Source organism: Anarrhichthys ocellatus, unplaced genomic scaffold (assembly GCF_004355925.1).
Source record: "Anarrhichthys ocellatus isolate YVR2014 unplaced genomic scaffold, GSC_Weel_1.0 scaffold53, whole genome shotgun sequence".
In the NCBI taxonomy this organism is placed as follows: Eukaryota; Metazoa; Chordata; class Actinopteri; order Perciformes; family Anarhichadidae; genus Anarrhichthys; species Anarrhichthys ocellatus.
Window position 1 is genome coordinate 1,274,025 of NW_022280083.1, and position 26,263 is coordinate 1,300,287.

General features: G+C 45.9%; 1 protein-coding gene across 4 annotated transcripts in view; it reads left to right on the forward strand.

The window, feature by feature from the left end:
• wdfy3 (WD repeat and FYVE domain containing 3) overlaps positions 1–26,263 on the forward strand; it is an 84,104-nt gene that overhangs the window by 57,077 nt on the left and 764 nt on the right. For 3 of the 4 annotated variants that reach the window (XM_031870616.1, XM_031870614.1, XM_031870617.1), the window contains 43 exons: positions 707–818; positions 908–1,098; positions 1,319–1,471; positions 1,715–1,788; positions 1,896–2,057; positions 2,274–2,368; positions 2,527–2,647; positions 2,820–3,037; positions 3,947–4,143; positions 5,284–5,418; positions 6,312–6,491; positions 6,989–7,222; positions 7,310–7,409; positions 8,247–8,407; positions 10,073–10,302; positions 11,193–11,302; positions 11,953–12,135; positions 12,722–12,879; positions 12,963–13,040; positions 13,871–14,101; positions 16,374–16,542; positions 16,651–16,814; positions 17,446–17,594; positions 18,197–18,317; positions 18,719–18,804; positions 19,307–19,387; positions 19,633–19,687; positions 19,798–19,917; positions 20,002–20,119; positions 20,302–20,408; positions 20,726–20,879; positions 20,974–21,065; positions 21,144–21,356; positions 22,064–22,205; positions 22,347–22,501; positions 23,009–23,170; positions 23,263–23,442; positions 23,549–23,731; positions 24,237–24,330; positions 24,517–24,660; positions 25,158–25,412; positions 25,562–25,673; positions 25,833–26,030. In XM_031870616.1, the coding sequence (XP_031726476.1) occupies positions 707–818; positions 908–1,098; positions 1,319–1,471; positions 1,715–1,788; positions 1,896–2,057; positions 2,274–2,368; positions 2,527–2,647; positions 2,820–3,037; positions 3,947–4,143; positions 5,284–5,418; positions 6,312–6,491; positions 6,989–7,222; positions 7,310–7,409; positions 8,247–8,407; positions 10,073–10,302; positions 11,193–11,302; positions 11,953–12,135; positions 12,722–12,879; positions 12,963–13,040; positions 13,871–14,101; positions 16,374–16,542; positions 16,651–16,814; positions 17,446–17,594; positions 18,197–18,317; positions 18,719–18,804; positions 19,307–19,387; positions 19,633–19,687; positions 19,798–19,917; positions 20,002–20,119; positions 20,302–20,408; positions 20,726–20,879; positions 20,974–21,065; positions 21,144–21,356; positions 22,064–22,205; positions 22,347–22,501; positions 23,009–23,170; positions 23,263–23,442; positions 23,549–23,731; positions 24,237–24,330; positions 24,517–24,660; positions 25,158–25,412; positions 25,562–25,673; positions 25,833–26,030 (6,377 nt within the window). The remainder of the gene's footprint in view (positions 1–706; positions 819–907; positions 1,099–1,318; positions 1,472–1,714; positions 1,789–1,895; positions 2,058–2,273; positions 2,369–2,526; positions 2,648–2,819; positions 3,038–3,946; positions 4,144–5,283; positions 5,419–6,311; positions 6,492–6,988; positions 7,223–7,309; positions 7,410–8,246; positions 8,408–10,072; positions 10,303–11,192; positions 11,303–11,952; positions 12,136–12,721; positions 12,880–12,962; positions 13,041–13,870; positions 14,102–16,373; positions 16,543–16,650; positions 16,815–17,445; positions 17,595–18,196; positions 18,318–18,718; positions 18,805–19,306; positions 19,388–19,632; positions 19,688–19,797; positions 19,918–20,001; positions 20,120–20,301; positions 20,409–20,725; positions 20,880–20,973; positions 21,066–21,143; positions 21,357–22,063; positions 22,206–22,346; positions 22,502–23,008; positions 23,171–23,262; positions 23,443–23,548; positions 23,732–24,236; positions 24,331–24,516; positions 24,661–25,157; positions 25,413–25,561; positions 25,674–25,832; positions 26,031–26,263) is intronic. The other variant, XM_031870615.1, reaches the window with a different exon arrangement.

The following is a 26,263-nucleotide window of genomic DNA, read 5'->3' on the forward strand; positions in this document are numbered from 1 at the left end:
GGCGTCTCTTTCTTTTCCTCCCGACTTGCTAAATTGGTCCCACTTTTCATTTTAAGTGGCTGAATAAAAGCTTTTTAGAAAGGTCAGACCTTGATACAAGACTGCAGCTTTCAACACTAACATCTAATGCTCTTTATGTAACAACATCCACAACAAGCCGTGTTCAAACTCTCCTCAGAGCAAAACAAACAAATCTATAAGCAAAGACTAGAGGATGAATTTGACAAATAAGCACATCAACATTGTGTGTTATTTGGTTTCTTAACTCGAGGGTGTGGAAGCCCAGTTTGATCTCATAAGGGCGGGACCAGTAAAACAGTTGCATCATAACCTATAAATAGCAACACCACCAAAGCTTTCCCTTTCGTTTAGTGTTAGGAAGTACAAGAACATTCTGAAAACCTGCACAATTAACGAAAAATCCATCATTAAACAGATGAGTTGAGATGTCTCGATGTAAAAACAGACAATTCATTCATCATTTAGTCATTCATTCCCCCCCCTTCCCCCCTGAATGTAAGCAAGCTGGATCTATAACAGCGTATGTAGCATATTCTTATTAGGACAACGCGAACCCCAGTGGAAAAATAGGAATAGCTGTGCATTTTATTGAAACATTGTAATTAATGACTGTTCACAGTCATCCACTACATACGGCCGGGTCTGACACCCCCGTCTGAACTGATCATCTTCCCTTCCTCTGTAGCTCACTGTGTCCTCTCATGAAAACGCCACTCCGGTCAAGCTGATTCACAACGCCGCGGGCCACCTCAACGGGCCAGCGCGTACCATCGGAGCCGCTGTCATTGGATATTTAGGTAAACAAACTCCTAAAATCAGCAGCTAATCCTGCATTTCAGAGAGTCATGTTTATACTGCAGCTGTACTACGTTTCTCATTCCTTCAGGCGTCCGCGCGTTCGTGGCTAAACCCGTGGCCACCAACCTGCAGTATGTGGGTGGGGCGGCGGCCATCTTGGGCCTGGTCGCGATGGCGTCAGACGTGGAGGGGCTGTACGCTGCCGTCAAGGCTTTGGTGTGTGTCGTGAAAAGCAACCCGTTGGCCAGTAAGGAGATGGAGCGCATCAAAGGCTACCAGGTTAGAAGCAAGTCACCGGTCACATGACACGCTCTGATTTTATGGATCTAAACACCTACTACTGTTCACTTCCTGCACAATCTCAAACTGAAAGCTCATAAGTTTGGTCAAACTAAGATATTTTAATTTGGATGAAGATGAAGCAGAAATGTGACGTGATATTAAATAAAATGCAATGAGACGTGCTGGTTAAAACCTTTTTTTTCGGTCCCTTCTGCAGCTGCTGGCTATGCTGCTGAAGAAGAAGCGCTCGCTGCTCAACAGCCACATCCTCCACCTCACCTTCTCTCTGGTGGGGACGGTCGACAGCGGCCACGAGACCTCCATCATCCCCAACTCCACCGCCTTCCAGGACCTGCTCTGTGACTTCGAGGTGAGGAACTAATGGAACCAGTAGATGCTGATGAAATAAAGTACTCTTCACCAAACTCATTCGATCCGACAGCGTTATTGCAGTCGAACGGTTGAAAGAACCATTTTAGTTGCAGGTGTACTTTGGGATGCACAGGCTGCTGTGACCGAATGAGGGGAAAAAAAGTAATTACACGGCGGTTGAACCTTTTTAGAAACTGTGTTTGTGTCGCCGAGGCCTCAGCCTGCTCCTTCTGCTCCTCAGGTCTGGCTCCACGCTCCCTACGAGCTCCATCTGTCTCTTTTTGAGCATTTCATCGAACTGCTGACAGAATCCAGGCAAGTGATCAAAAACTTTGTTTTTTTCCGAAATGATTAAAAAGTGAATCGTGAAGTGACTCAAACTCTGATCTGACCCGTGTGCCACCGCTCTCTGTCTTCAACAGCGAGGCGGCCAAGAACGCCAAACTGCTGAGGGAGTTCCAGCTGATCCCCAGACTGCTGCTGACCCTGAGGGACACCTCGCTGTCCCAGCCGACCGTAGCGGCCATCGGCAACGTGCTCAGCCTGCTGCTGCAGGGCTTCCCCAACCCATACGACCTGCTGCGGTAAACACATGTTCACACGTACTCATCCTCAAAGAGTAGACCTGTTGTTAAATCTAACTCGCGCAGGATAAAGTAACAATGGAACATGTCAATTACATGAGGCAGTTTTGCATTTATTCAATTGTATTTGTTTGCTTGATGCCAGAAGACTGAGGAACAGAAATCGAAATCACAAAGTAAATATAAAAACGTTCCTTCTTGTTTGTCACCTCTCAGGTTCGGCCAGTTCATCTCCTCTACTTTGCCAACATTTGCCGTGTGTGAAAAGTTTGTCATCATGGAAATCAATAACGAGGAGAAGCTCGATGGAGGTAACAATAAATATCGATATGTGGAACTACAGAAACGGGTGTTTTGAATCATATTTGGTTCTTAAAATGTAGAAATATGTTGAGTTGTTAGCCATATTCAACTTATTCTGGCTGTTAGCCCGACTGATTCCCTTTTGAAAACTGTTTTGTGTCTCCAGGTAATGACGATGATTTCAGCGGCCTCCTGTCAGCCAACCTCATTCTGCTGAGAAACCGGCTGCTGGACAACCTGCTCAGACTGCTCTTCACCACCAAAGAGAAGTGCACCGTCAACGCCCAGTGAGTCGAAAAGCCTCCTCATATCTGCTTACCCTCAAAGCTTTAAACCTCGACCTTTTGAAAGAATAGTATAGAACTACCAGACACTTTGCACAGTGTGCAGCTATTAATTGATACTAAACACTAAACTTTAATCTTAAATGTGAGAGTAATGAAATAATAATGACTGCAGGGCGTGTGAGGAGCTGGTGCGGACGCTGGGCTTCGATTGGCTGCTGATGTTCATGGAGGAGCACCTTCACTCGAGCACGGTGACGGCGGCTCTGTGGATCCTGGTGGTGCTGCTCTCTAACCAGTCCATCCTCAACCGCTTCAAGGAGGGCCTGTGCGGAGGAGGCTGGCTGGACCACACCGACTCCGTCCTGACCAATAAGATCGGCACAGTGCTGGGTGAGTGCACGGGCCCGGGGAAGGCTTCACGGCCGCCATGCAAACGCAGTTGATTAAAAACAAAATCTGAGACACAGTGTCGACTCTGAAGTTGGATTGAGTAAATTCTAGGCAGTGTTCTTGGAAGGACGTGTGCTTGATATTAGCTCAAATTATTGTTTTAATTCTTTAAATGGAGACATTCCCCACATCCAGAGTCAGAAGCATGTCGTGATAATGTGCAGCGTATGTACTGTATGTTGTAATATGGCTCAGCAGACGCCTCTCCTCACTCTGGCAACGCTTTCCGTCGGAGTTGGCCGTCGTTCAGTAAACAGAAAGCTGCGCAGTTTGTGCGCCTCACAGCCAAGGGTTCGTCTTCTCATTTTTTGCCTCCCTGCTCTCCCTGCTGATGCTGCTGCTGCTGCGACCGTAGTCCCTCCTGAGCTCAGTGGTTTTCAACCTGGGAAATGAGCTTTCTCTCGACTTTTTAAGCTCTAATTATTAACGATTTCAGACAAAAATGACGGACGTGCTCTCTAATTTGTGTGTTAGATTCCTGTAAACCACTTTCCAACCTCCTCATCCCACCAGCCTCCAGGTTGAGAACCGTTGACCTTGCTTATGAAAACCTCGCTGAGTAGTGACATGGCCTAACATTAGCATTGTCAGAATGTGTGCTATCAAAATGAAGCCCCTAGATTTGGAGTTTGTCATTCAACCAAATCCTATTCTTTGAAATTATTTTTGCTAGTGCTCAGTTTCCAGTTTTAAATCCTGCCTGATTAGCTCAGTTAGAGAATTACCGTCTTTTGGTTATAACCGCCTCCTCGATGAACCCGCCCCAACAGCCGGTAGATGCCCGTAGTCAGAGGGCGCGTCCGGTAAACAACCACCCGTTTTATTCCCTCTTCAATCCCTCCTCTCTAGGCTTCAACGTGGGCCGCAGTGCTGGTGGGCGCTCCACGTTGCGAGAGATCAACCGGGAGGCGTGCCACTTCCCAGGGCTGCCCGTGCTGCAGACGCTGCTGCCCAAACACACCAACGTGCCCGAGCTCTACTTTCTGCTCATGGCGCTGTTCCTGCAGCAGCCCGTCACCGAGCTGCCGGACAGCCTGCAGGTACATGTTAGTATACACCTACTTTCTTTCTTCTTCTACGTATATTAATGGTTCTGCAGTATTTTGTTGAGTGTTATACACTAAGAGTCATGGAAGCCCTGAGAGGCCAGTGAGAGAAACTAATATTCTGGTGATCCTTTTTCTAAGGATGATCTTGTTAAAAAAGAAAAGTTTTAGCAGATGAATTTTCTTTGTTGTTTTTGTGAGGATCATTTGTCAGTGTTTGTTGTTGTGATACTCATTTAGGCCACAAGAGGCTGAAATGCACCCCCATGTTCTAAATAAGACAGAGCATTTCAATTTCATTTACCTTGTGAACACGCACTATACGTGCCGTGTGTTTAGAGTGCATGGAGAAATAAAAACTCACCTGGAAGAAACCATGACTGCTGTTAGTCCGATTTAGAACATGGAGTAGTGGCGCACTTCAGCCTCTTGTGGCCAACATGAGTCTTACAACAACAAACACTTAAAAAATGATCCTGAAAAAACGAAACAAAAATCAAGGAACTTAGAACGATGACCCTTTTTTCACCTTTTTTATACCGAGAGAAACCTATTTAGATCAGACTTCAATCTAATTAATTATTTAAACTTTTAAAGAAAAGCGTTTAAAGAACTCAGAAAATGCAGTTTTGTTTTTTCTCGCTGTCCTCTCAGGGCTTCCATAAAGATCAGTAAATATTAAATAATAAAATGTGACTGTAATGTACTCAATTTCTGTCTTCCTTTAAATTAAACTCACTTTAATAAAAATAGTTCTTCTGTGGGAACGATGCAGTGGACAATGGGGACATTGCTACCTTTTGAGGCATTAACTAAGATTACATACGTTTAGTAAAATGTTGTCTGACAGCTCAATAGCCATCAGAGTCGCACTGTATAATGAGGGTGATTTACATTTGCAGCTCTTAGTACTAAACCCACTGTTATCCAGCATGATTAACCAGCCATCAGTAGAATAAGCTGAAATGCTTCAATTGCAACATTGACAATGTGAAAAAATAAATTCTCGATGCCAGATATGCAGATATTATCAGTTTTAAGATGTCAAAACAACACATAGGAGGAAAAACAGTAGCATATAATAATATGTATTGTGTTTATCTGACTGTATATTACCCCAGTGTCTGTTTGCCCTCTCAGTTTGACCTGGACTCCATCTGGACGTTCATCTTTGGCATACCGACCTCCAGTGGGACCGTCGTGGGCTCCATCCACAACGTGTACACCGAGGCGGCCTTCCTGCTGCTGGCCATGCTGCGCAGCATGCTCAACCTGGTGAGAAGCGGCTCTCTCATGACGAGAGCGTAATTAGAAAGATCAAGATTAGCCCGGGTCTTTAGTGAACCCTTTAGAAAGAAGAGATGTTTATAAACCAACAACTGTTGATAGAGAAAGTGACATTTAGTTTCTTTAGAACACAATGCTCTCAGGATCAGTATCCGAATTGCATAGTTAAAGCAACATTATGCAAAAAGTGGTATTTTTGCGATTTGGCGCCCCTACAGTTTTGGAGACTACGGTTTCTATCTTGCAGCCTTTTATTCCACAAAGCTCTCGCCAACGACTAAAAGCCAGATTCAGATTTACTCTCGTCTGGCAGACCTCTTGCTCAGTCACTCTCTTCCCTTCCTTCAACATCGCCTCCTCTTCTCTGCCACGGTGTCCAGACGCAGAGTACAGAGCCAGCTTCTTCTCACAGCTAGCCGGTGGTGCGCAAAAAAACGTTGCTTTAAGGCTGAATAGAAACCTCTTTACCCATAATTTGACTAATTAAATCCGACACCTTTTCCCAAAAGCAGATTACTTTTGAACACGCGTCTTGTTTTCTCTTGTTCATTAGTCCTTTTTAAGTAGTTCTTTATGTCTGATTTCACAGCAGTTGCTTCCCGGATTCTTTAAAATCGTCTTTCTCAAGCTCCAATTAATCCAACAAAAATAACTCGGCACACGTGCAGTTTTCATCCTCACTCATCCGCACACTGGAGAGTTTCTCAGGGAATCTCACGGCGCTCGCTGCTGGTTGCTGAGAAGCTTGAGTCGACCTCCTGGGACCCAAACGCCTCTCTCTCTCTTACTCACGACGACTCAGGCTGCATGTAGTCTGAATGACCACGATTGTGTTGAGTCGGTGCTTGATTTGTTTTCTTGTGCATTTCTTTGTCTTCCAGCCGTGGCAGTCGGAGGAGGAGGGCTCCTGGCTGAGGGAGTACCCGGTCACCCTCATGCAGTTCTTCAGGTATCTCTACCACAACGTGCCCGACCTGGCACCCATGTGGCACAGTGCGGAGTTCCTCTGCGCCCTGGCAGCGACCGTCTTCCCTTTCAACATCAGGCCCTACTCTGAGATGGTACGGCTCCACATTGTTTCCAGAAGCATTAAGAAACCTGTGACTAGAAGGACATTGAGCAACTCTAATAGCACTAATCTCTTGTCTCAAGACTTTAAATCAAAGCGCAGTCGGTCTGTAATTGGGTTTAAAGGCAGAACATCTCATCACCAGAGCAAGTAATCACAGGTCATTGATCAGTAACCCTAGAAACCCACTGCAGATATATTGTGATTCTCTCTTATGGGGCAATAACAACTGTAAGTTATTGTCCCTTTTGGAATCTCATTTGAAACCATTGGCACTGTAATCTTAACTGCTTTAGTTTCAAGAACAAAGTGCACGACTCTGCAGTTTTCCTCAGAGCAAACGTGTTTTCAGACGGTTTACTTGTTAAGAAAATTGCTCGGCTTCACTGTAGGATTGGAAAATAGAGATATGTCTGTTTTCTGTTACAGAATAGTATTATTTTTATCCTGTAGCTTGATGTGTTGTCCTGTAAAAACAACCTGTTCCAGGTCAGTGATCTGGACGACGAGGCGGGGTCTCCCACCGAGGAGTTCAAGGCCTTCGCCGGGGACTCGGGTATGAACCGCAGCCAGTCCGAATACTGCAACGTGGGCTCCAAGACGTCGCTGACCAACCACCCGGCCAAAAAGTACGTCTTTGACTTCATGAGGGTGCTGATCATGGACAACCTCTGCATGACCCCGGCCAGCAAGCAGACGCCCATCATTGACCTGCTGCTGGAGGTGAGGACCTAACCGAACCCACTGACCCGTTGACTCACCCTAACCCTTAATAAATACTGGTCCTAAATGTGCCTTTTCTGGCACTAGGCCTCTCCGGAGCGCTCCACCAGAACTCAGCAAAAGGAGTTTCAGTCCAACATCCTGGACGGCGTCATGGAGCATCTTCTGGCTGCTGATGTCCTTCTAGGTGAGAACCAAGTCCTGAAGCTCTCATAGAGAAAGACCCAGTCTGTCTCAGTTCATACGGTTTACCACACCTGCCCACCTTATTGTTTTCCAGTAATCTATAGTTTAAGGATGACCATAAAACAACGTACAATCTCCTCATGCAGCTTACCGACGTAGAGGAGACAAACCCTCCAGAGGCCAGAGGCTTTTAACAAAAACAGCTGATGATTATGCAGAAAGCGGCCCGGATGAGCACGCTGCAGGACAGCTTGGACCGATTCCTTAGTTGGCTCTGTAGAGATGCTCTGATGCATCATGAGTCAGCAAATCACAGTCTGAAGCCCAGAGAACAGCAAGCATCTTCAGCATTTTACACGGTCGCCTGTGTTATATTTAGTCTTTAGTCTGGTTTTTTGGTAATAATGAGACAATAAGAAATGTATTCTTCAAACGGTAATGCCTTTTGAACCCCTCTGACCTCATTTATAAATGTATCTGAACTAGTTACCTACATGTTAGCATGTTTTTACACCATATAATCGATAGCACGATAAGAAACAAACAAATTCAGTACCTATTACTGTCAGCACGCTATGTTGTTCAATATGGAAGGTACTGTCTGTTACTAAAGACATAGGACTTTATCCTTATGGGAGAATATCTTACCTACAAGTCACAAAGACATTAAAATCAGTGTGTGAAACCTTGCTAAATAGTTAAAACACCTACGTTAGTTTGGATCACGTGATTCTACTTTAAGATGTAAAATCCTTCAGTATCACATTTGGGAGAAACGCACCAAAAGAGACGTTGTGAATTAGCTGACCGCCTCTCTTGCTGCTCCTCTTTGTTTCAGGTGAAGACGCCTCTCTGCCCCTCAGCAGCGGAGGCAGTTATCAGATTCTGGTCAACAACGTCTTCTACTTCACCCAGAGAGTGGTGGACAAGCTGTGGCAGGGCATGTTCAACAAGGACTCCAAGCTGGTGGTGGACTTCATCGTGCAGCTCATCGGACAGGTAAGAAACCAAACCCAAGGGCCAGAGTGGACAGATGAACCCACAGTTAACGTATTCATACATATCACTGTGTTGAGGCAGCAACACAACCTTCCAGCTGGTTGGTCGTAGTAACAACCTAATTTCCTCAAGCTCAGAAAAACACTTGACGTCCATGTTCGCTAGATAGTTATCATAGATTGTAGCTCTGTGCAGAATGTCTGGTTGTTTTTTTTTTACCTTCAAAGCTTCTATTGAGGTCTCCAACAAGGCTTCAAATGTCTTATTTTATGACGTCGCTCCCTAAAATAAGAGGAAACGAATAGATTTGTTATCTGCAACTGTGCAGAAGTCCAGGCTTTAAATAGAATGAACAAACATGCAAAAACGCTTTGAGTAAAGCTTTCGAACTGTTCCGTTTCAAACTGTAAATGTAGAGTAATCCCATCAATAGAGGAGTCTTATTATTTATGAGAGCGTAAACTAAGGCCCTCTGAAAAGCTGGTATTTGCTGACCTCCAGAGGTTTAGCTTCTCTGAACTTCAGTGACGGACCTGGTGAAATCATTTGTGGGTGTGGTTACACCACAACAAACTACACCCACAGTGAGGCTGCATGTGGTCAGAGGTGAAACACAACCAGATCATTTCACCAGCCTGGTGTTCAGTTACTTTCTAAAGCGTTGCTGAAGTTTCCTAATTGGAAAGTTGTGGTTTTTTTTTGCTTTAAATAGGAATTCTCTCAGGCTATCCACAGCTCCCCCCCTGTACCTGCTGACAGTCGCTGGAGGCAAAAAGAAACCGGAACTGATGAGTCACATTATAGGAGACGAACTTATCACACCCAGCAAAATGCACTGGATGCAGACATGAAACAGTGCGTCTGTGAGTTCTCTTCCAGTTAATGTAAGCAGTGAACGCGCTCGGGATTAAATTAGATGAGCAGGCGACCTCACTTACTCACAGAAATGTAATTTAGCGGTTAGTCCGTTTAGAGCCTGACTGACTAGTGTGTCTGTCTGTGAGTAGATATGAATGTATCATAAATGTTTTATACGTGGATTTGTATCTGTTTGGATTTCTTAAATACTTACTGCATGTAAGATCAAGTTTATATTTTGGAAATAAGTTTAAAAAGATGAATAAAGAACAGACTATTTTGACTTAAAGTCTTGAGTCTGGACTTTGTATTCTACTTTCCACGCGCCGCCCTCTGTGCACACTACTGTGCACGTAAGAAGATTAGGAGATTATGTTCTGAAATTCATTTTTTCAAACCATAATGCGCCTTTTGTTTGTCCCGGTGTGCTTCGTGCTTCAGATGGCCGTGCACTTCATGCTGAGGCGTACAGGAGGAATATTGACTTTTCACTGCGTTCGAGTGACTTGAAATACAACCCGTCCATGTGTACAACCAGTGAAAGAAGCCTGTTGTGTTTTTACAAATAGGTTTCAGCTTGAAGTCCTGAAGCAGTCCTCTGCTCAGACTCTGAAACAACAAAGCAACACTCACAACCCCCTCAAGACTTAACCCAGTTCAGCCCCCGGTTACTCAAACAAATCTTTCCACAGCAGCTTTATCCACATCCAGAGCGCAGCAGCGTTAACAGCCGAACAACATGCTCTGTTTTACCTTCCCTCTAACCTCCTCCACCTGTTTGTTTTCCTCTTCCTCCTCCTCCTTCAGTCCAAGAGGCGTTCTCAGGGTCTTTCCCTCGACACCATCTACCACTGTCTGAACCGGACGGTGCTCTACCAGCTCTGCCGACCCCACAAGACGGTCGCTCAGCAGGTGGCCCTGCTGGACGCCCTGCGGGTCCTGACCGTCAACCGCAACCTGGTGCTCGGGCCGGGCAACCACGACCAGGACTTTGTGGCCTGCCTGGCTCACTGCTTCATCTGCCTGCACAGTGGGAGGTGAGGTCACATGAGGCTTTGTCTGAGGTGGCAGGTTTAAAAATCAAGACCAGTGTTTACTTGTATTTGTCTGCATCATGTAGCAGGAAATAGGCTCTTTTGAAGCTCTTGTTTTGTTGGATACGAATCTGTCCAAGTGTCACACGTGGTTGTGTGAAGCATGTATGATTCATAACAGACTCATCACACGGCTTCTGTACATTTAATCAGTGTGGAGGATGAGAAGAAGGATGTGCAAACATGTTTCTGACCAAGACGCAAATCATCGTCTGTTTTCTGGTGAAATCATGTCTGACTGAAGGACATTGAATGAAACGGGGAGAAAGAGAAGAGATAGTCACACTGCCAAGTGTTTCTTTGGAGGGGGGGGGGGGGGTTTAGAGAACCACATCGCTTCACTTTGCAATCGGATGAAATAATAAGGAAATACTCATGACTTCAGTCCAGAATCACCATATTATCACAATCATCCAGACTTTAGGAGACAGAAGAAAACATTACGATTTCATCTTTTTTTTCTCCTAAATTTACCTCTTGAATCTCAAAGCATATCCAAGATGTTCTTCTTGTGAATGAATGACTTCAATCTTGAAATATCTCTATATATATTTGTTGTTATTGTTTTACCTACGATGGTCCTCATACACTGCTGTAGTGATGTTTTCCTCTTGGACGCTATTGTAGTGAGATTGTTGCAGCTCTTTTTTTTTTTAATTTTTGTGCTTTTGTGTCCTGCAAGAAGTACTGATCATTTCCAAAAGTGCAGCAGGTGGGGAGAGAGTTTCCTACCATGCTGGGGACACAATATGCTGTAACACGACACACTGTTCCCTCAGGTGTCTACGTGACAGGTTGTCTCTAAGTCGCTGTGTGTGTGTGTCTCTCTGCAGCAGCGTGGAGGGCTTCGGTCTGGAGGCGGAGGCCAGGATGACAACCTGGCATGTCATGATGCCCACGGAGAACGAGGCTGACGCTACGCACAGCCACGACGTCAGCGAGGGTGTGTGTGTGTGTGTGTGTGTGTGTGTGTGTGTGTGTGTGTGTGTGTCCAGTTTTTCATCCTAACCATCTAAACATATCCTCTGTTGAGAGACACATTTTAGAAAGAAAAGAAATAACTCTTCTAATATATATTCAGATAAAATATTAATTTGAAGATGTGGGCGCCAAAAAAATGTGAATCCATTTATTGCTCTTGGATACATCTATCATTTGATACACCTTCATTTGGGGATTGTCTTCCAATTTTTCTTCAGGATTCAGGAAGGTCACTGGTGTTGGATGGGCTAATTTCAATAATTTGTTATTTTAAACAAATCCCATTTGACATGGCATGAATATAGTGTTGCTACATTATTTTCTGAGAGCAGGAAGTTTCAGCGAGTTTCGCTCTGATATTCTCTCCTAATAGACGTTTGATTACATCGTCTGCTGCGCTAAACAAAGTGAACCCTAACCGAACCAAATGAGAAAAAATGTTGCAATGAAAGTGTTTGTGTGTGTTTGCAAACTGGGAGGCGGAAAGATTGTAATGAATATGTCGGGTAATGTATATACAGGTGTTTCTGCAGTTAAAATTGAATTGAATGAGAAACAAAACGGCAGACGGACTCGGTCGTGACAGAATCCGTTGCTGTGCTCCCGCTGCAGGGCGACAGCTGCTGCTGAAGGCGGTGAACCGGGTGTGGACGGAGCTGATGCACAGCAAGCGTCAGATGCTGGAGGACATATTCAAAGTGTCCCTGCCCTGCAACGACAGGGGCCACGTGGACATCGCCACTGCCCGGCCCGCCCTGGAGGAGCCGGCGCTGAAGAGCTGGCAGAACCACCTGGGTGAGGATACACTCTCTCACACACACACACACACACACACACACACTCACACACACACCGAGATATGAACCACGCACACATGAGCTGAGCCATGTCTGTGTTGTGGCTCCTCCAGGTTTACAGACCTAGATCAGCTATTTGGGAGCTCCTCTTACTGAAGCCCCGCCAATCAGCCTCATCACTGCTGATGTGCTCTCTCTGTCTCTTGCTCACTCCGTCGGTGTCGTACTTCTGCGGTGAATTACCACCAACTTCCTGCCAAAGTTGTGACCCGGTCTGCCGAACCAGACACTTTGGCAGCTCACCAGATGTTGTTAGAACTGTTCTCTAAATTTGCAAACATCTGGTCAAGTAATAACAGAAGAGTTTCTATATTCTAGGTACTATTTTTTGGGGAGGCTAGACAGAAATCTAGAGGACAAATATTGCAAAACCTGTTTGTTTTGATATGTTTGTGTACGTTGATCATTCAGCATGATGTATTGATTTTGTATTAGCTCTGCTTTATCTCGCTTTAAAGTGAGTGTGATACATTTTTAAATTCACTCACGTGACCGGTTCTTTTTCTTTTTTCTGCTGTGCTCAGTCCATGAGAAGAAGTGCATCAGTCGCGGTGAGGCGGTGGCGCCGGCGACCCAGTCCAAACTGTCCAGAGTCAGCAGCGGCTTCGGCCTCTCCAAGCTGACGGGCGTCCGCCGCAACAAGAGGGAGAACAGCATGAACAAGAACAGCTTGTCGGCTCAGGTACACACACTAAAGCAGCTGACGCAGCATATAAAGTGTGTGTTTAGTCCGCTTTCATACAATCTCGTGTTTCTGATTAACAGGAGACTTTCCAGTGGATGTTCACACACATCGCTGTGGTTCGAGACCTGGTGGCCATGCAGTACAAAGAATATCAGGAGGTACTGCGCTTCCATCGTTACTCCAGGGATAGAATTAAAGTTACTGTGAGGAACTTTGAACTGATTATGAGACCGTCTCAGTTTAGTCCTGATCTTCTGTAAGACCTCCATCAGGAAACGAGACCATCAGAGAGAAGATGGTCTGTTTTTATGTAGTTATTTGATTTGTGGTACCGGGTCGGATTCTGGTGAAACCAGATGAAATCATGCAGGTTCACCAGAAACTCCTTCAGCTCAGACTCCAGCGGGGCCTCCAGCAGAGACCGGTCCACCGTGGACAGACCCAGATCCGGCTTCACCTGCAGCCTTGGACCTGCAGTCGGAGCTCCGGAGGGAGGAGGAGAGCTCAGCTCCCGGCAGCAGCAGCGCCTCCTCCTCCTCCTCCTCCAGGAGCAGAGCTTCTCCTCTCTGGGAGCCAACACAACACCACGCTGCTGGAGACCCAGGACGTATTACTGGACCCGCTGGAGGGAAGGGAGGCACGGGAGAACCAGAACCAGGACTGAGAGGAGCAGACTGTCAGACCCTGCTGCAGTAAAATGAGAGGTTTTCTAAAGAGACTCTGGTGCCAAAATCAACACAAAATGAAAGTTCCTCATAGTAACTTTAAGCAGATATAACTTATTTAATGTTTCCAAACACAGTAGCTGCACAAAGAAAATCAAGCTGGTTTATTGATGATGATTTATTCCAGCACACTTGCACAGACAAACCAACAGATTAACTAACATACATTTTCACCAGCTGGTCTGCTGGTCTAGCAGTTGTGACTGCACGTATAACTTATAGCAGCGTTTTTAAAGCGACTCTTCCGTCCCTTTACCTCCCAGCGACAGCAGAACGCCCTCAAGTACGTGACAGAGGATTGGGCGTCCATCGAATACGAGCTGCTCCGTGAACGGGGCCTCTGGGGCCCGCCCATCGGTTCCCACCTGGACAAGTTTGTGCTGGAGATGACGGAGGGGCCGTGCCGGATGAGAAAGAAGATGGTCCGCAACGACATGTTCTACATCCACTACCCATACATCCCCGAGTTGGAGCCAAACACCAACTCAGCACAGGTATATTCAGCTTTAGATCCCATTAATGCATCTCATGATCCCCTACAGTATTTTGAAAGGATGTCTTTATCTTTATCTTCACCTTCTAAATATGTTTAGAAGGTGATTTTGTGAGTGTTTTTTCTATCTACATTTTAGTTATTTAGCTGATGCCCTCATTCAAAATAACTTGCAGTAAGAGTGGAAAAAGCCTCCAATCCTTGATCACCAACTTTATCAGCAACCGATAAATAGACAGTAAATCCCTAAAATGGTGCAAGAATTACAGTCTCAGGGCCAGGACAGTCTGTGTGGCACCACCATAATCCTGTTAGTTAGTAACAGACGTAACCGCAGAAGAGAGTTTGAAGTGATTTTTAAAATGAAAACCAGACTATTAGAGCAAAGTAAAGGAAGATATGTGAAGTAATGGATATACTGGCGTTTGTAGTTAAAACGCTTATTAGCCCCAAAAATACATCTTTTTTTTAGTTTCCTCCATAACTTTTGAAGAGTAGTGACCTCTCCTTGAAACAGAGCTGCTCTTGGTGGAGCTCGTCGGTGTCGTGTGAGGACACCAGCAGCCGGCGGCTCACTTTTCTGGCACCGCCAACATATTTAGCTTTGTCTGCTCCACAAATCTGTCCGCCGACGGGTTCCTCCCATCACTCCACTGGTCGGGAAGATACAAAGAGAGAGCTCTCACCCACAGGGATATGTCCTGTTTTAGGTTTGTGTTGATGTCGGCCTTCTTAAAAAACAATTCATCATCAGAGTTCCACATTTGAAGCGATTCGCTGGATGTTTTTTTACTATAAGAATATCTAGAATACCAGCAATGCAAGCAGCCAAAAGTGATTAAAGAAAAGTTGAAATCATTATTATCGTATTTAGAATAATTCAATAAGCTTTGAAGCTTCATTCATAACTTTGACATTCAAATTCTAAGCGTTTGCTTTGTTTTTTTGTTCGGTATTTCTGCTCAGTTGCAGAGAAAAGATCAGACGCCACTAACATTATTAGTGTTATAATATTTGTAGACTGTGATTCAGACGTTTCCAATAACTTCAGAGTGTTGCAAAGTTCCCAACACGGTTTTATCAAACTAAATGTTCTGCTTAAATCCTTAATTGTTGGTGTTTAGCCTTTGAAAAACATTTTCACTGCAGTCAAAAAGCTATTTGCTCTACACGCACGCCCCCCCCCACAAGTAAGTTAATATAATTAAATAAAGTTTATTTAACAGAAAAAGACTGAAACCTGCTCAGTAGACTTGGATGTACCAGCCGTGAGTTCATGTAATTCAGCAGAAAGCCTTCGAGGGAGAAGTTTCTGGCTCATCAAAGTATAATTAACTCCAAAGTCCTCGAGGCTTAATCACAACGCATCATTTAAACATGCTCGGGGAGCGGAGTCGCAGGCCGTGTGACAAAGTCACGCACTTGTGCCTTGTGTACAACTTGTGTATTTCAGCTCAGCAGTTGTGGCTTTCCTGCCTTGCTCAAAGTGGCAATACTTTCTGGATTTATGGAAAGTTGAGAATCATGGTACCAGATGGTGTTGCCCCCGGCCTTTGCAGCGTTAATCTCCACAGCACAGACTTTCGTCATGGATCTTAAGTAACATTTAAAACCTCTTCCTCATCTTCCTCCCCCTCCTCCTCTTCACGTTCTCCAGCCCTCTCCTCCCCCTCTGGTGCCCCTGGTACCCTCGACCCTGGCTTGGGTCCTTGACCGAGCTCGGGTACCTCCCTGGAGCCCACGGGATAAAAAATAAGCGAGCTCCGGTTGATGCATGATGTGACTGCATGATAGTAACACAAACACGCTTTCAGAATGAGAACGGTATTAATTAGGAAGCTGTGCTCTCCGTGAGTCGTCCGTTTCGAAGCCTTTTTCTGCAGCGCTTGCAGTAAGAACTCTCCTGTTTGAAACTCACCCTGCGTGACGTGTGCTGGCAGGAGGAGAGGTGTTTGTTGTGAATTGGGTTTTGCTTTGCTACGTTTGAGGAACAGGAAATCTCTCTTGTGCTGTTGTGGACGTGTTTGGGTTTTATGTGCATTTGCATGTGAACGTGTTAATACACAGGCAAACCTTCTGGAATATTATTATTATTATTAGGACTGTTTAATGGCAAGAAACCGGAGATGCATATAATGATTCAGGGGTTAAGATTCATTATATTGTGATACTGTAAGCAAGGTAAAATAAGTTGTTCTTTTGGTAAACAAAAGAGTTGTACATATACATGCAATATTCAGAGATTGTGTATATATATGTTTTTGTATATGCAGAAGCCTCTCCGTTACCGGCGAGCCATCAGCTACGACAGTAAGGAGTACTACATGCGGTTGCTGTCTGGAAACCCCGGCATGTACCAGCACTCTGTGGAGCACAACACCGAAGGAGAGACCACACAGCATGAGCCCGAGCACGGAGAGGACACCATCGCAAGAGTCAAAGGTACAGACGCAACACCGGGGAACACTTTCTTCTTACTCAGGTTCTTGGTTTGGTTTTGTATTCTATCTTCTTGGCGTACCGTGTCTGACGCTCCGCTGTGCTCTCCAGGCCTGGTGAAGGCTCCTCTGAAGAGGTCTCGGTCCACAGCGGACGGGGCGGACGAGGACAGTCAGGAGCAGCTCCAGGAGCAGCTGCTGGAGTCGGGAGGCCCCGAGGAGGAGCAGAGGACCGACAACACGTCTCTGCTGCGCCTCCTGGAGGAGGGAGAGAAGGTCAGCGAGTCCGGACTGTTGAGTCACAACGTTTCCTCAGGGCTCAAATCAGTCCCCAGTGTTATTGAGAGATAGTTTATTGTTTATTGAGAGAACGGCACAAACTCACGAAGGATGAACACATCGCTTACATGGCAAACTGCAATATTCTTCATATGTGTTCTTAAGTGACACCTTTCAGTTGCATTTATTAACCTTGAAGACCTCGGTCCTCAGAAACATACTGTAAGAAAGTTAGCCGATCAAGCCTTGTATTTAGCAACAGGCCTTTACACTTAAAGGGTCAATTGGATGTTTAGTAGTGTGGTTGTAGTACTTGTAGTACAGTGTATTACTACAGTAGATGGCGTTTAGAGAAACAAACAGTAGTACCAGCGAAGGAGCGGAGCAATGTGCTGCTGTGGATGTATTTTAGACTCCTAAATGAATCAACATCAGGTTAAGTGTTGACTGTATTTAGAATGTGTTCACCTCTTTACCTTGCTGTCAGACAGAAACCTTTATGCTCACTGAAGTTCCACCAGACTCCTTTCACAAAAACAGTCATTTTACCTCACGGAACACAGGAGTTATTCTTTCTCTTAACTTTATGTAAGTAATGCTCTCTTGTTCCTCACATTCACCGTTCCAGATCCAGCACATGTACCGCTGTGCCCGGGTTCAGGGTCTGGACACCGGCGAGGGTCTGCTGCTGTTCGGGAAGGAGCACTTCTACGTCATCGACGGCTACACCATGACCGTCTCCAGGGAGATCAGGGACATCGACACGCTGCCCCCCAAGTAGGTCCAGGCTTCTGTATCCCTCACGGCGCTTCACGGTCTGGACACCTGTAGGAGAATCACCACTTTCACACCGGCGCTGCATTATTCATCCTGAGGCTGACACAGTTACCGTTCTTTCCCTCCCCGAATAACAAAATGACATCATGCCTCGGGGCGCTGCAGTGGGAGTTTCTGCTGCTGGAATGATGTCATGCTGCTGATGGAGCATGCGTCGTGAAACTCGGCAGAGATGTGACTTATTTATCTTTTTTTAGGAAACTCGCGCCGTCTGTTCCTTTTGAGACACAACGTGAAAACAGCTGCAGCTCTGATTTCATTGTGTCACCCTCAGGTGTTAAACTGAGTCTAAACATGGCGTCCACGGGGCCTGGAATGAGCATTCAATGAGCTTATAAGTCAATTCATAATAATAGCAATGATGGACATTTTTAATAATCAATTAATTGTCATTCATCTGATAAAAACACAAAGCTTCTTATAATTACAATGGTGTGAGGAAATAAACCCTTTTTGTTGACACAAGTGCTTTCTAGGTGAAACGTAATGTCGGACTGAGTCGACAGCTGATAAAGTCCTCGCTCTCTGTCGTCCGTGTCCAGCTTGCATGAGGCCATCATCCCCAGAGGAGCGAGACAAGGACAGAGTCAGCTGAAGAGAACATGCAGCATCTTCGCCTACGAGGACATCAAGGAAGTGCACAAGAGACGCTACCTGCTGCAGGTCAGCATGCACATATCACACACTATATATACACACACACACACACACAAGCAGCCGAACCAATACACACAATACACATCTTTGAGTTAGACATTTAGAAGACATTTATTCTGAGTAGCTTTCATGGTATTTTTTCAACATGGACACTACTTTCCCATGTTTTTGTGTCCTAGTGACTAATAGGTAAACAACAGTTATTGACATTGGTTTAGTATTGAGGGAGAACACTGCAGACGGCAGCAGCTGAACAAATTTGTTGTTCCCATTAGTCACTTAGACACAAGAACATGGAAATAGAGTCCAGGTTGAAAGGTACCAAAGTTACCTTTTGCTTTCCTGAGTGTTTAACTCACCACCTTGTTTTTCGATCATCAAATGTCGTGTATGTCATCGTCTTTCAGCCCATGGCGGTGGAAGTCTTCTCAGCAGATGGGAGGAACTACTTGTTGGCCTTCCAGAAAGGAGTCCGCAACAAAGTTTACCAACGGTACTGAATACAAACAGAAACACGGAGGCTGGACTGCTGCTCCATTTCAGCAGTCTACTGAAGTCTAAATGTATTGAAGCTAAATAAATCAAAACAAGTTCATTTTATAGAAAAAGACTGAATTCTTTTAGCTTTGTTTTTTTGGTACTGCCCTGAGAGCAGATTATAAAGCTCTCATAAAGCATCATGTCACTACAATAACCACCAGTTGTATATCAAGTTACACTGGTTTATACGCAGCGTAAAGGAAGTCAGATGGTGATCATCGTTCTTGTGAAGATCCGGACTTCAGGGTCAAGCGGGGAGGGTTCGGTGGGGTGTCTTTCAAAACAACAGTGATAATGCAGCTGTCCTAAGCTTTTCATCTTCTATTATATGCTGCAGACAAATGCCGGGGGGAAATTGATTTAAAAATTTATAAAATTGCGGCTGTAAACAAAATGAAAGTCAGATAGAAGTGATAGAATTTCTTATTTTTTGTTTTGTTATTAATTCCTTGCAGGTTCTTGGCGGTGGTGCCTTCACTGGCTGACAGCTCGGAGTCGGTTTCAGGCCAGAGGCCCAACACCAGCGTGGAACAAGGGTAACACCTCCTCTACGCTTCATCCAGCACAGACATACACGTTGTTAATGTTTCACCATTTCAGGAGGTTGTGAGTTGATTTATGGGATCTGCGGATACATATTTAGTAACTTGTTTTTAATCTATGTGTTAATTGTATCTCCCTAAATACTGGATGTGGGCTGCTGTAGTGATTAATCCATGAATGAAAAGAGAGAATACTGATGTGTTTTACTAAACCTCCTCTCCGTCCTGGTGTTGGTCAGATCTGGACTCCTCAGCACGCTGGTCGGGGAAAAGTCAGTGACTCAGAGATGGGAGGTGAGAACCTCGACTCACTGCTCTTCGGTTAAACAACTCAAAAGTGTAGAAGTGTCATTCTTTAAGCTCCTGTGAGCCTCACTGATGTGTTTGTTCCATCCGTGTTCCAGAGAGGAGAGATCAGTAACTTCCAGTACCTGATGCACCTGAACACGTTGGCAGGGCGGTCCTACAACGACCTGATGCAGTACCCCGTCTTCCCCTGGATCCTGGCCGACTTCGACTCAGAGGTGACTGCAGGTTTCGAGACGACACGATAAGAACACGTGTCTGTTCCCTGTAACAATCCGGGTTCTGTAACCTTTGTTCACCAGGAACTGGACCTGAGCAACCCCAAGACGTTCCGTAACCTCGCCAAGCCGATGGGCGCTCAGACCGACGACAGACTGACGCAGTACAAGAAGAGGTACAAGGACTGGGAGGACCCCACTGGTAAGATCTCATTTAACAAGATTGAGTCTTTTATTCTTATGTCAAGTTAGAATAGACACAGAGTTAAGAAAAAACGATCCAGCTAACCGGCTAGCTCTTACTTCATGCCAGTCACATTTGACTGCATTGTACATGTTGTCATAGGCCAGTTTAAGTGGACGTGTTGTTTTCTGTCCCACCAGGTGAAACCCCAGCGTACCACTACGGCACCCACTACTCATCCGCCATGATCGTAGCCTCTTATCTGGTCCGGATGGAGCCCTTTACACAGATCTTCCTCAGACTTCAGGTTTGATTCTGAAATGTCATACAAACCAGAAGAGTGTATTTTTAGACCGAAAATATTTTTTAGAAGTTGCAGACATTAAGCACAACGGAGGCTCTGAGAGGCAAGTGAGGAATGAAATGCTCGTGATCTGATTAAAATAGTTTTCTCTCCTGTGTTTATGACTTAAAAACAAGTAAAACAATATATGTTTTGCCAGAATAATCGTTTTAAGTTCTTTCAAAATAAAATCCTCTACGAAACAGGTGGAGAGAAAAGAACTGCTGACGCTCTGAAGTGTCTGGACTTAATGTGAAACTGTGCGTCTGTGTGGTTCCCAGGGAGGTCACTTCGACCTGGCTGACAGGATGTTCCACAGTGTGCGTGAAGCCTGGCTCTCTGCCTCCAAACACAACATGGCCGACGTCAAGGAGCTCATCCCTGAGTTCTTCTACCTGCCCGAGTTCTTGCTCAACGCCAACAACTTCGACCTGGGTCAGTATCGGTGAAGCACGAGTCAATCTGAGTGCATGGATATTAATATAATAAAATTAATGTTCTGTCTGCCCTCTGTTGTTGGATCTACCAGGCGCCAAGCAGAATGGCATCAAGCTGGGCGACGTCATCCTGCCACCTTGGGCCAAGGGCGACCCCCGGGAGTTCATCAGAGTCCACCGAGATGTAAGGATTGTGAACCCTCTTGTGACATTTTAGGTCTGATTGTCAGTGAGTACACGTTCACCTCTTGTCTGGCTGCAGGCGTTGGAGTGCGACTACGTGTCGGCCCACCTCCACGAATGGATCGACCTGATCTTCGGGTACAAGCAGCAGGGTCCGCCGGCCGTGGAGGCGGTCAACGTCTTCCACCACCTGTTCTACGAGGGCCAGGTGGACATCTACAACATCAACGACCCGCTCAAAGAGACGGCCACCATCGGCTTCATCAACAACTTCGGGCAAATCCCCAAACAGGTCAGATACTGGCTGCTGATCACCGCCACTGATGCTGATATCTTAAATCTGCAGGCTAGTTTAAAGGGATAGTCCGGATTTGTTGAAGTGGGGTTGAACACCACTAGTTTAGAAAGACGGGGAGGAGTACCAGCACGGGAGCAAAGCAATGTACCGCTGTGGACGGGAGCAGAAGCTGAATGTTTTCAGACACCTTAAAAGACTCTATATCAGTTCACTGCCTTACCTTACCTCCAGACAGCCCTGAGGCCGTTATCTACACTCTCAAAGCTGCCAGACTCCTTTGACCACCGCTGCATCCATCGGGTAGATTGCTCGTGTTCTTGTGTGAATTTGGTGGATCCGAATTGACCCTTTAAAACACAAATGAACACAAACAATGGAGGCAGCGGTAGACCAGCAACTCTCGTGTTCAGCGAGATACAATTGCTGTTTTTGTCAACGGAGTTCTGTCTTTCTCTAAATCATCTACCGTCGGCCTCTACTTCATCAACCAAAATGCTTCTTCGTGACATTTTGCCAAATGAAGACCTGGTTGTCTCCAAACAAAGTTTCTGGAGCTTTAATCCAGTCTGAGGATGCTCTGCATTTCTCACTTAGTGGACGAACTTACCTTCCACAGCCCAAATGTTTTAGCATCCGGCTATTGGTCGATGTCAAAGTCCTTTTCTATCCTCGCTGACTGTTGATGTGTTTGTGTGTCTCAGCTGTTTAAGAAGCCCCATCCTCCTAAACGGGTACGCGGCAAAGCCAACGGTGACGTAGCGAGCGTTCCTCCGAGCTCCAACGGCGACAAGATCTTCTTCCATCACCTGGACAATCTCAGACCTTCTCTAGCACCAGTTAAAGGTACAAGTACACACACTTACTCTCTGTCTTTTGTGTTAAATCCATTGCAGTCTTAAGTACCAGTTAAGCCCCAACCATGTACTCTGTACATTAGACAGTGCGAGGCTCCCTTTAGACTCACATATTTCTTTGTGTCTCCAGAGCTGAAGGAGCCCGTGGGACAGATCATGTGCACCGACAAGGGCATACTTGCGGTGGAGCAAAACAAGGTTCTGGTTCCCCCCACCTGGAGCAAGACCTTCGCCTGGGGCTACGCCGACCTCAGCTGCCGTCTGGCTAACTACGAATCTGACAAGGTAATCAAAACAGAAACGCATATATAGTGTTGTCGATTTTAAGAGAGACTAAAACATGGACTCCTGTAGGTTTCCTTCATTATTTCACCTTGAAGTTGAGAAGTGAATGTGAGAAATGATTACAGACAATGTTTCCCCCTGCTGGTGCTTGAATAAAGATGCACTTGCAGTTTTCAAATCAGGGAATGGAACTCATTCAGTCTCATTTTACCTTTCATTTAAAAAAATTCTGAGAAATGTAGATTTACACATCTGCAGCTTTGTATTAGACGTTAACTTTGAACACAGAGATCTCTGGTTCTCCTGATAGTGGAGTTATTCCCGTTCTCTCACTACAATTGTAAATCTTCTCAGGACTTCCAAAAGCCTGAATACAGTAGAGAAGCCACTTGTGTGTGCGTTAAAGAAGAGAAGTGAAAGAGTTGTTGAGATGCAGACGAAGTTAATGTCCTAAACTTTCATTTCTGCACCTCTGACACCAACCTCCAACCCTGGATGTTGCCTCAGGCGTTGGTGGTGTACGAGTGTCTGTCAGAGTGGGGTCAGATCCTCTGTGCCATCTGTCCGAACCTGAAGCTGGTCATCACCGGCGGCACCAACAGCACCGCCATCTGCGTGTGGGAGACGGGAACCTCCAAGGAGAGGGCCAAGTCCCTGACGCTCAAACAGGTAAACAAAAGAAAACAAGGTATGCCAGCTTTAAAGTATTGAACATAGTTGAGTCCGATCTCGTGTCCTTGTCCCCGGCTGTTTCCTCGTAGGCGTTACTGGGCCACACGGACGCCGTGACGTGTCTGACGGCGTCGGCGGCGTACCACATCGTTGTCAGCGGCTCGCGGGATCGAACCTGCATCATCTGGGACCTCAACAAGCTTTCCTTCGTCACGCAGCTCAGGGGACACCGAGCGCCGGTCTCCGCTCTGTGCATCAACGAGCTGACGGTGAGCTCAGAGTTCTAATATGAGCTGAGGAGTCACAGAAAGCGTAACGTCTGATTAACAACAGCTGTTGAGCTGATAAACAAACATGTGGTGTGTGTGTGTGCAGGGGGACATTGTGTCCTGTGCAGGAACCTACATCCACGTGTGGAGCATCAACGGCAGCCCCATCGCCAGCGCCAACACCTTCACGGGACGCAGCCAGCAGATCCTGTGCTGCTGCGTGTCGGAGATGAACGAGTGGGACACGCAGAACGTCATCGTCACCGGGCACTCGGACGGCGTGGTCAGGGTAACTGTGCCTTCTTAAATCTTACAGAATATCAGCTTTATCACACTGACCTGTGTGTAGGTCTTCTTAAAAACAAGAATATAACAATTAAGAGTTCTGAACAGCACCGGAGGATCTTTGTTGTTATCACTATTCACACGCGTGTCACACCGAAACAACCGGTTCAGAGACGGTTCAGAGACGGTCTCGGGCCGTTTCCCAGAGAACCCTAGTGCGGTTCGACTGCAGTGAGAACATGATCCGGCCCAAATGCAGGAAGTGAAGCAAATGTGCAGGTATTTGTCTGGATGGACACAAGTTACTGTGAGAACATACAGAAGATGCTAAATAAAGTCCACAGAAATAGTGACGATTATTAAGTGATTAGAGATAAACAGTAGATCAGTGCAGAGTTTTTTTAGTTCGGTCCACTTTAACCAAACTAAATAGAAAACAAACCAAGAGACTGTGGCTTGTAAAAGCGCCCTTAGTTTAACCAAACTATGTCTTTATATATTTCTTGTAGTTTTGGAGAATGGAGTTCCTCCAAGTCCCAGAAACCCCTGCTCCAGAGCCGGTAGAGCCAGATGTGCCTGAATGCTGTGGTGAGGAGAAGATCGGTGAGTCCTGATGGGAGAAAATAAATAAACCGATTAGAAGCTTCTGCATGAAGTGACGGTTAAACTGATGTTTCTGTCCAGTGATACAGTGACATGTCCCAAAACAAACTGTGTATATTTTATTTAAGTATTTGCATAATAAACTCACTATGAAAATGTAAAACAAAGTTTTTGTTGGCGTCACAGAGGGCGGCGAGAATCACAACGGCGATGAGGACAGCAGCGAGTCGGACGGAGACGAGCCCAGTCTGAGTCAGGAGCCCAAAGCTCCACGCAACCCGTCGACGGGTGGAGGCAGCCAACCGGGCAGCGCCGTCCACAGACCCAGAGGTACGCAAGCAAGCGCTCCTCTCACCAGCACGGACGGTCTGTGGTTGAGCTGAGTGCACTGCTCACAGTAAATACACCGAGCAGCAAATAATACGCAGAAACGACTGAAAAACACAGAAGCGGACACATTTAACTCGTCATGTTTTTGAATCTCAGCTGAATTCGTCCGACATTATACAAACTTTCACTTAAACAATCATTTATTTGCTTTGTTTTTTAACTGTCATCGCTTTTACTGTTTGTTTTTTACCATGTAAAGTGCCTTTAAAGCACAATATATTAATATTACATCACTTTCTGTTAATTTCCATGTGTCTTGTACATAGAAATAGAATAGGAATAAAACAGACATTGATTCTGTTGTAATATCACTAATACAAAAGAAAATTCGGATTGTTGTTACGGTGACAACACACGCCCGTAAAGCTCCATCTGTCTAGTTATTTACCACATATTTTGTTTACTGAACCTCAACCCACGCTAACGTTCCCTCTCAGGTCCCTCGGCACGAACCGGAGCGTCGTGGTCGATGGACAGCAGCTCTGACGACTCCCACCGCTGGTCGGACACCCTCAGCATCGACGAGAAGGACGGCTTCGTGTTCGTCAACTACTCCGAGGGGCAAACTAAGGTCCCTCACCACCACCACCACCCTCACCACCACCACCACCCTCACCCGACTCACCCAGGCCAGGGCTCGGTGCCACAGCCCTCCACCATGGACGCACGGACGTACAACCAGCTCAGGGCCGGTGGGTGTCCAGTAATTGAACATGTTGTTGTTTTTTAGCTCTAAAGTCAGTGAAGGGACAAGGGTTCTCCTCTGATCAGAGACGAAAACAAAAACTTAAAAAATACGCTGATCACAGTGTTGACGTGTTTTATTTCTGTGGGTCCACAGGCTACAGATGGGAGCGCCAGCTGGTCTTCCGGAGCAAACTCACCATGCACACGGCGTTCGATCGCAAGGACAACGCTCAACCGGCCGAGATCACGTCGCTCGCCATCTCCAAGTAAGAGGGCAGCACGTCTGGCACCAGGCCGACAAAGACGAATTCTTTACTGTTGTAGATTTGTAATTGTTTTTATTCATGTGGAGAGCTTCTTCTACACTATCGAACACAAACATCTTCGAAAAGTCATTCTCCTCCTCTGTGACGCCGTCTGCTCAGGGACCACAGTAAGATCCTGGTGGGCGATGGTCGCGGTCGGGTCTTCAGCTGGTCAGTGAGCGACCAGCCGGGCCGTTCTGCGGCCGACCACTGGGTGAAGGACGAGGTGGTGGACAGCTGCTCCGCCTGCACGGTCCGATTCTCCCTCACCGAGCGGAGACACCACTGCAGGAACTGCGGCCAGCTCTTCTGCCAAAAGTGAGTCGTTTACAGCAGCACAGCACGCTTTCCTGCCTCTTTGCTCCTTCTACTAAAAATGTCACTAATTGAGGAAGCCACATGTGTCTGATCATTAATTCAGTCATTATTTTGAGAAAATGTCTAATTTCCTTTAGGTACCAAGTCATTTTCTGTCATGTTGTCGTTATTTTGAGGTACTGAGTTGTTCTTTTGAGGGACTGAGTCGTTATTTTGAGGTACTGAGTCGTTAT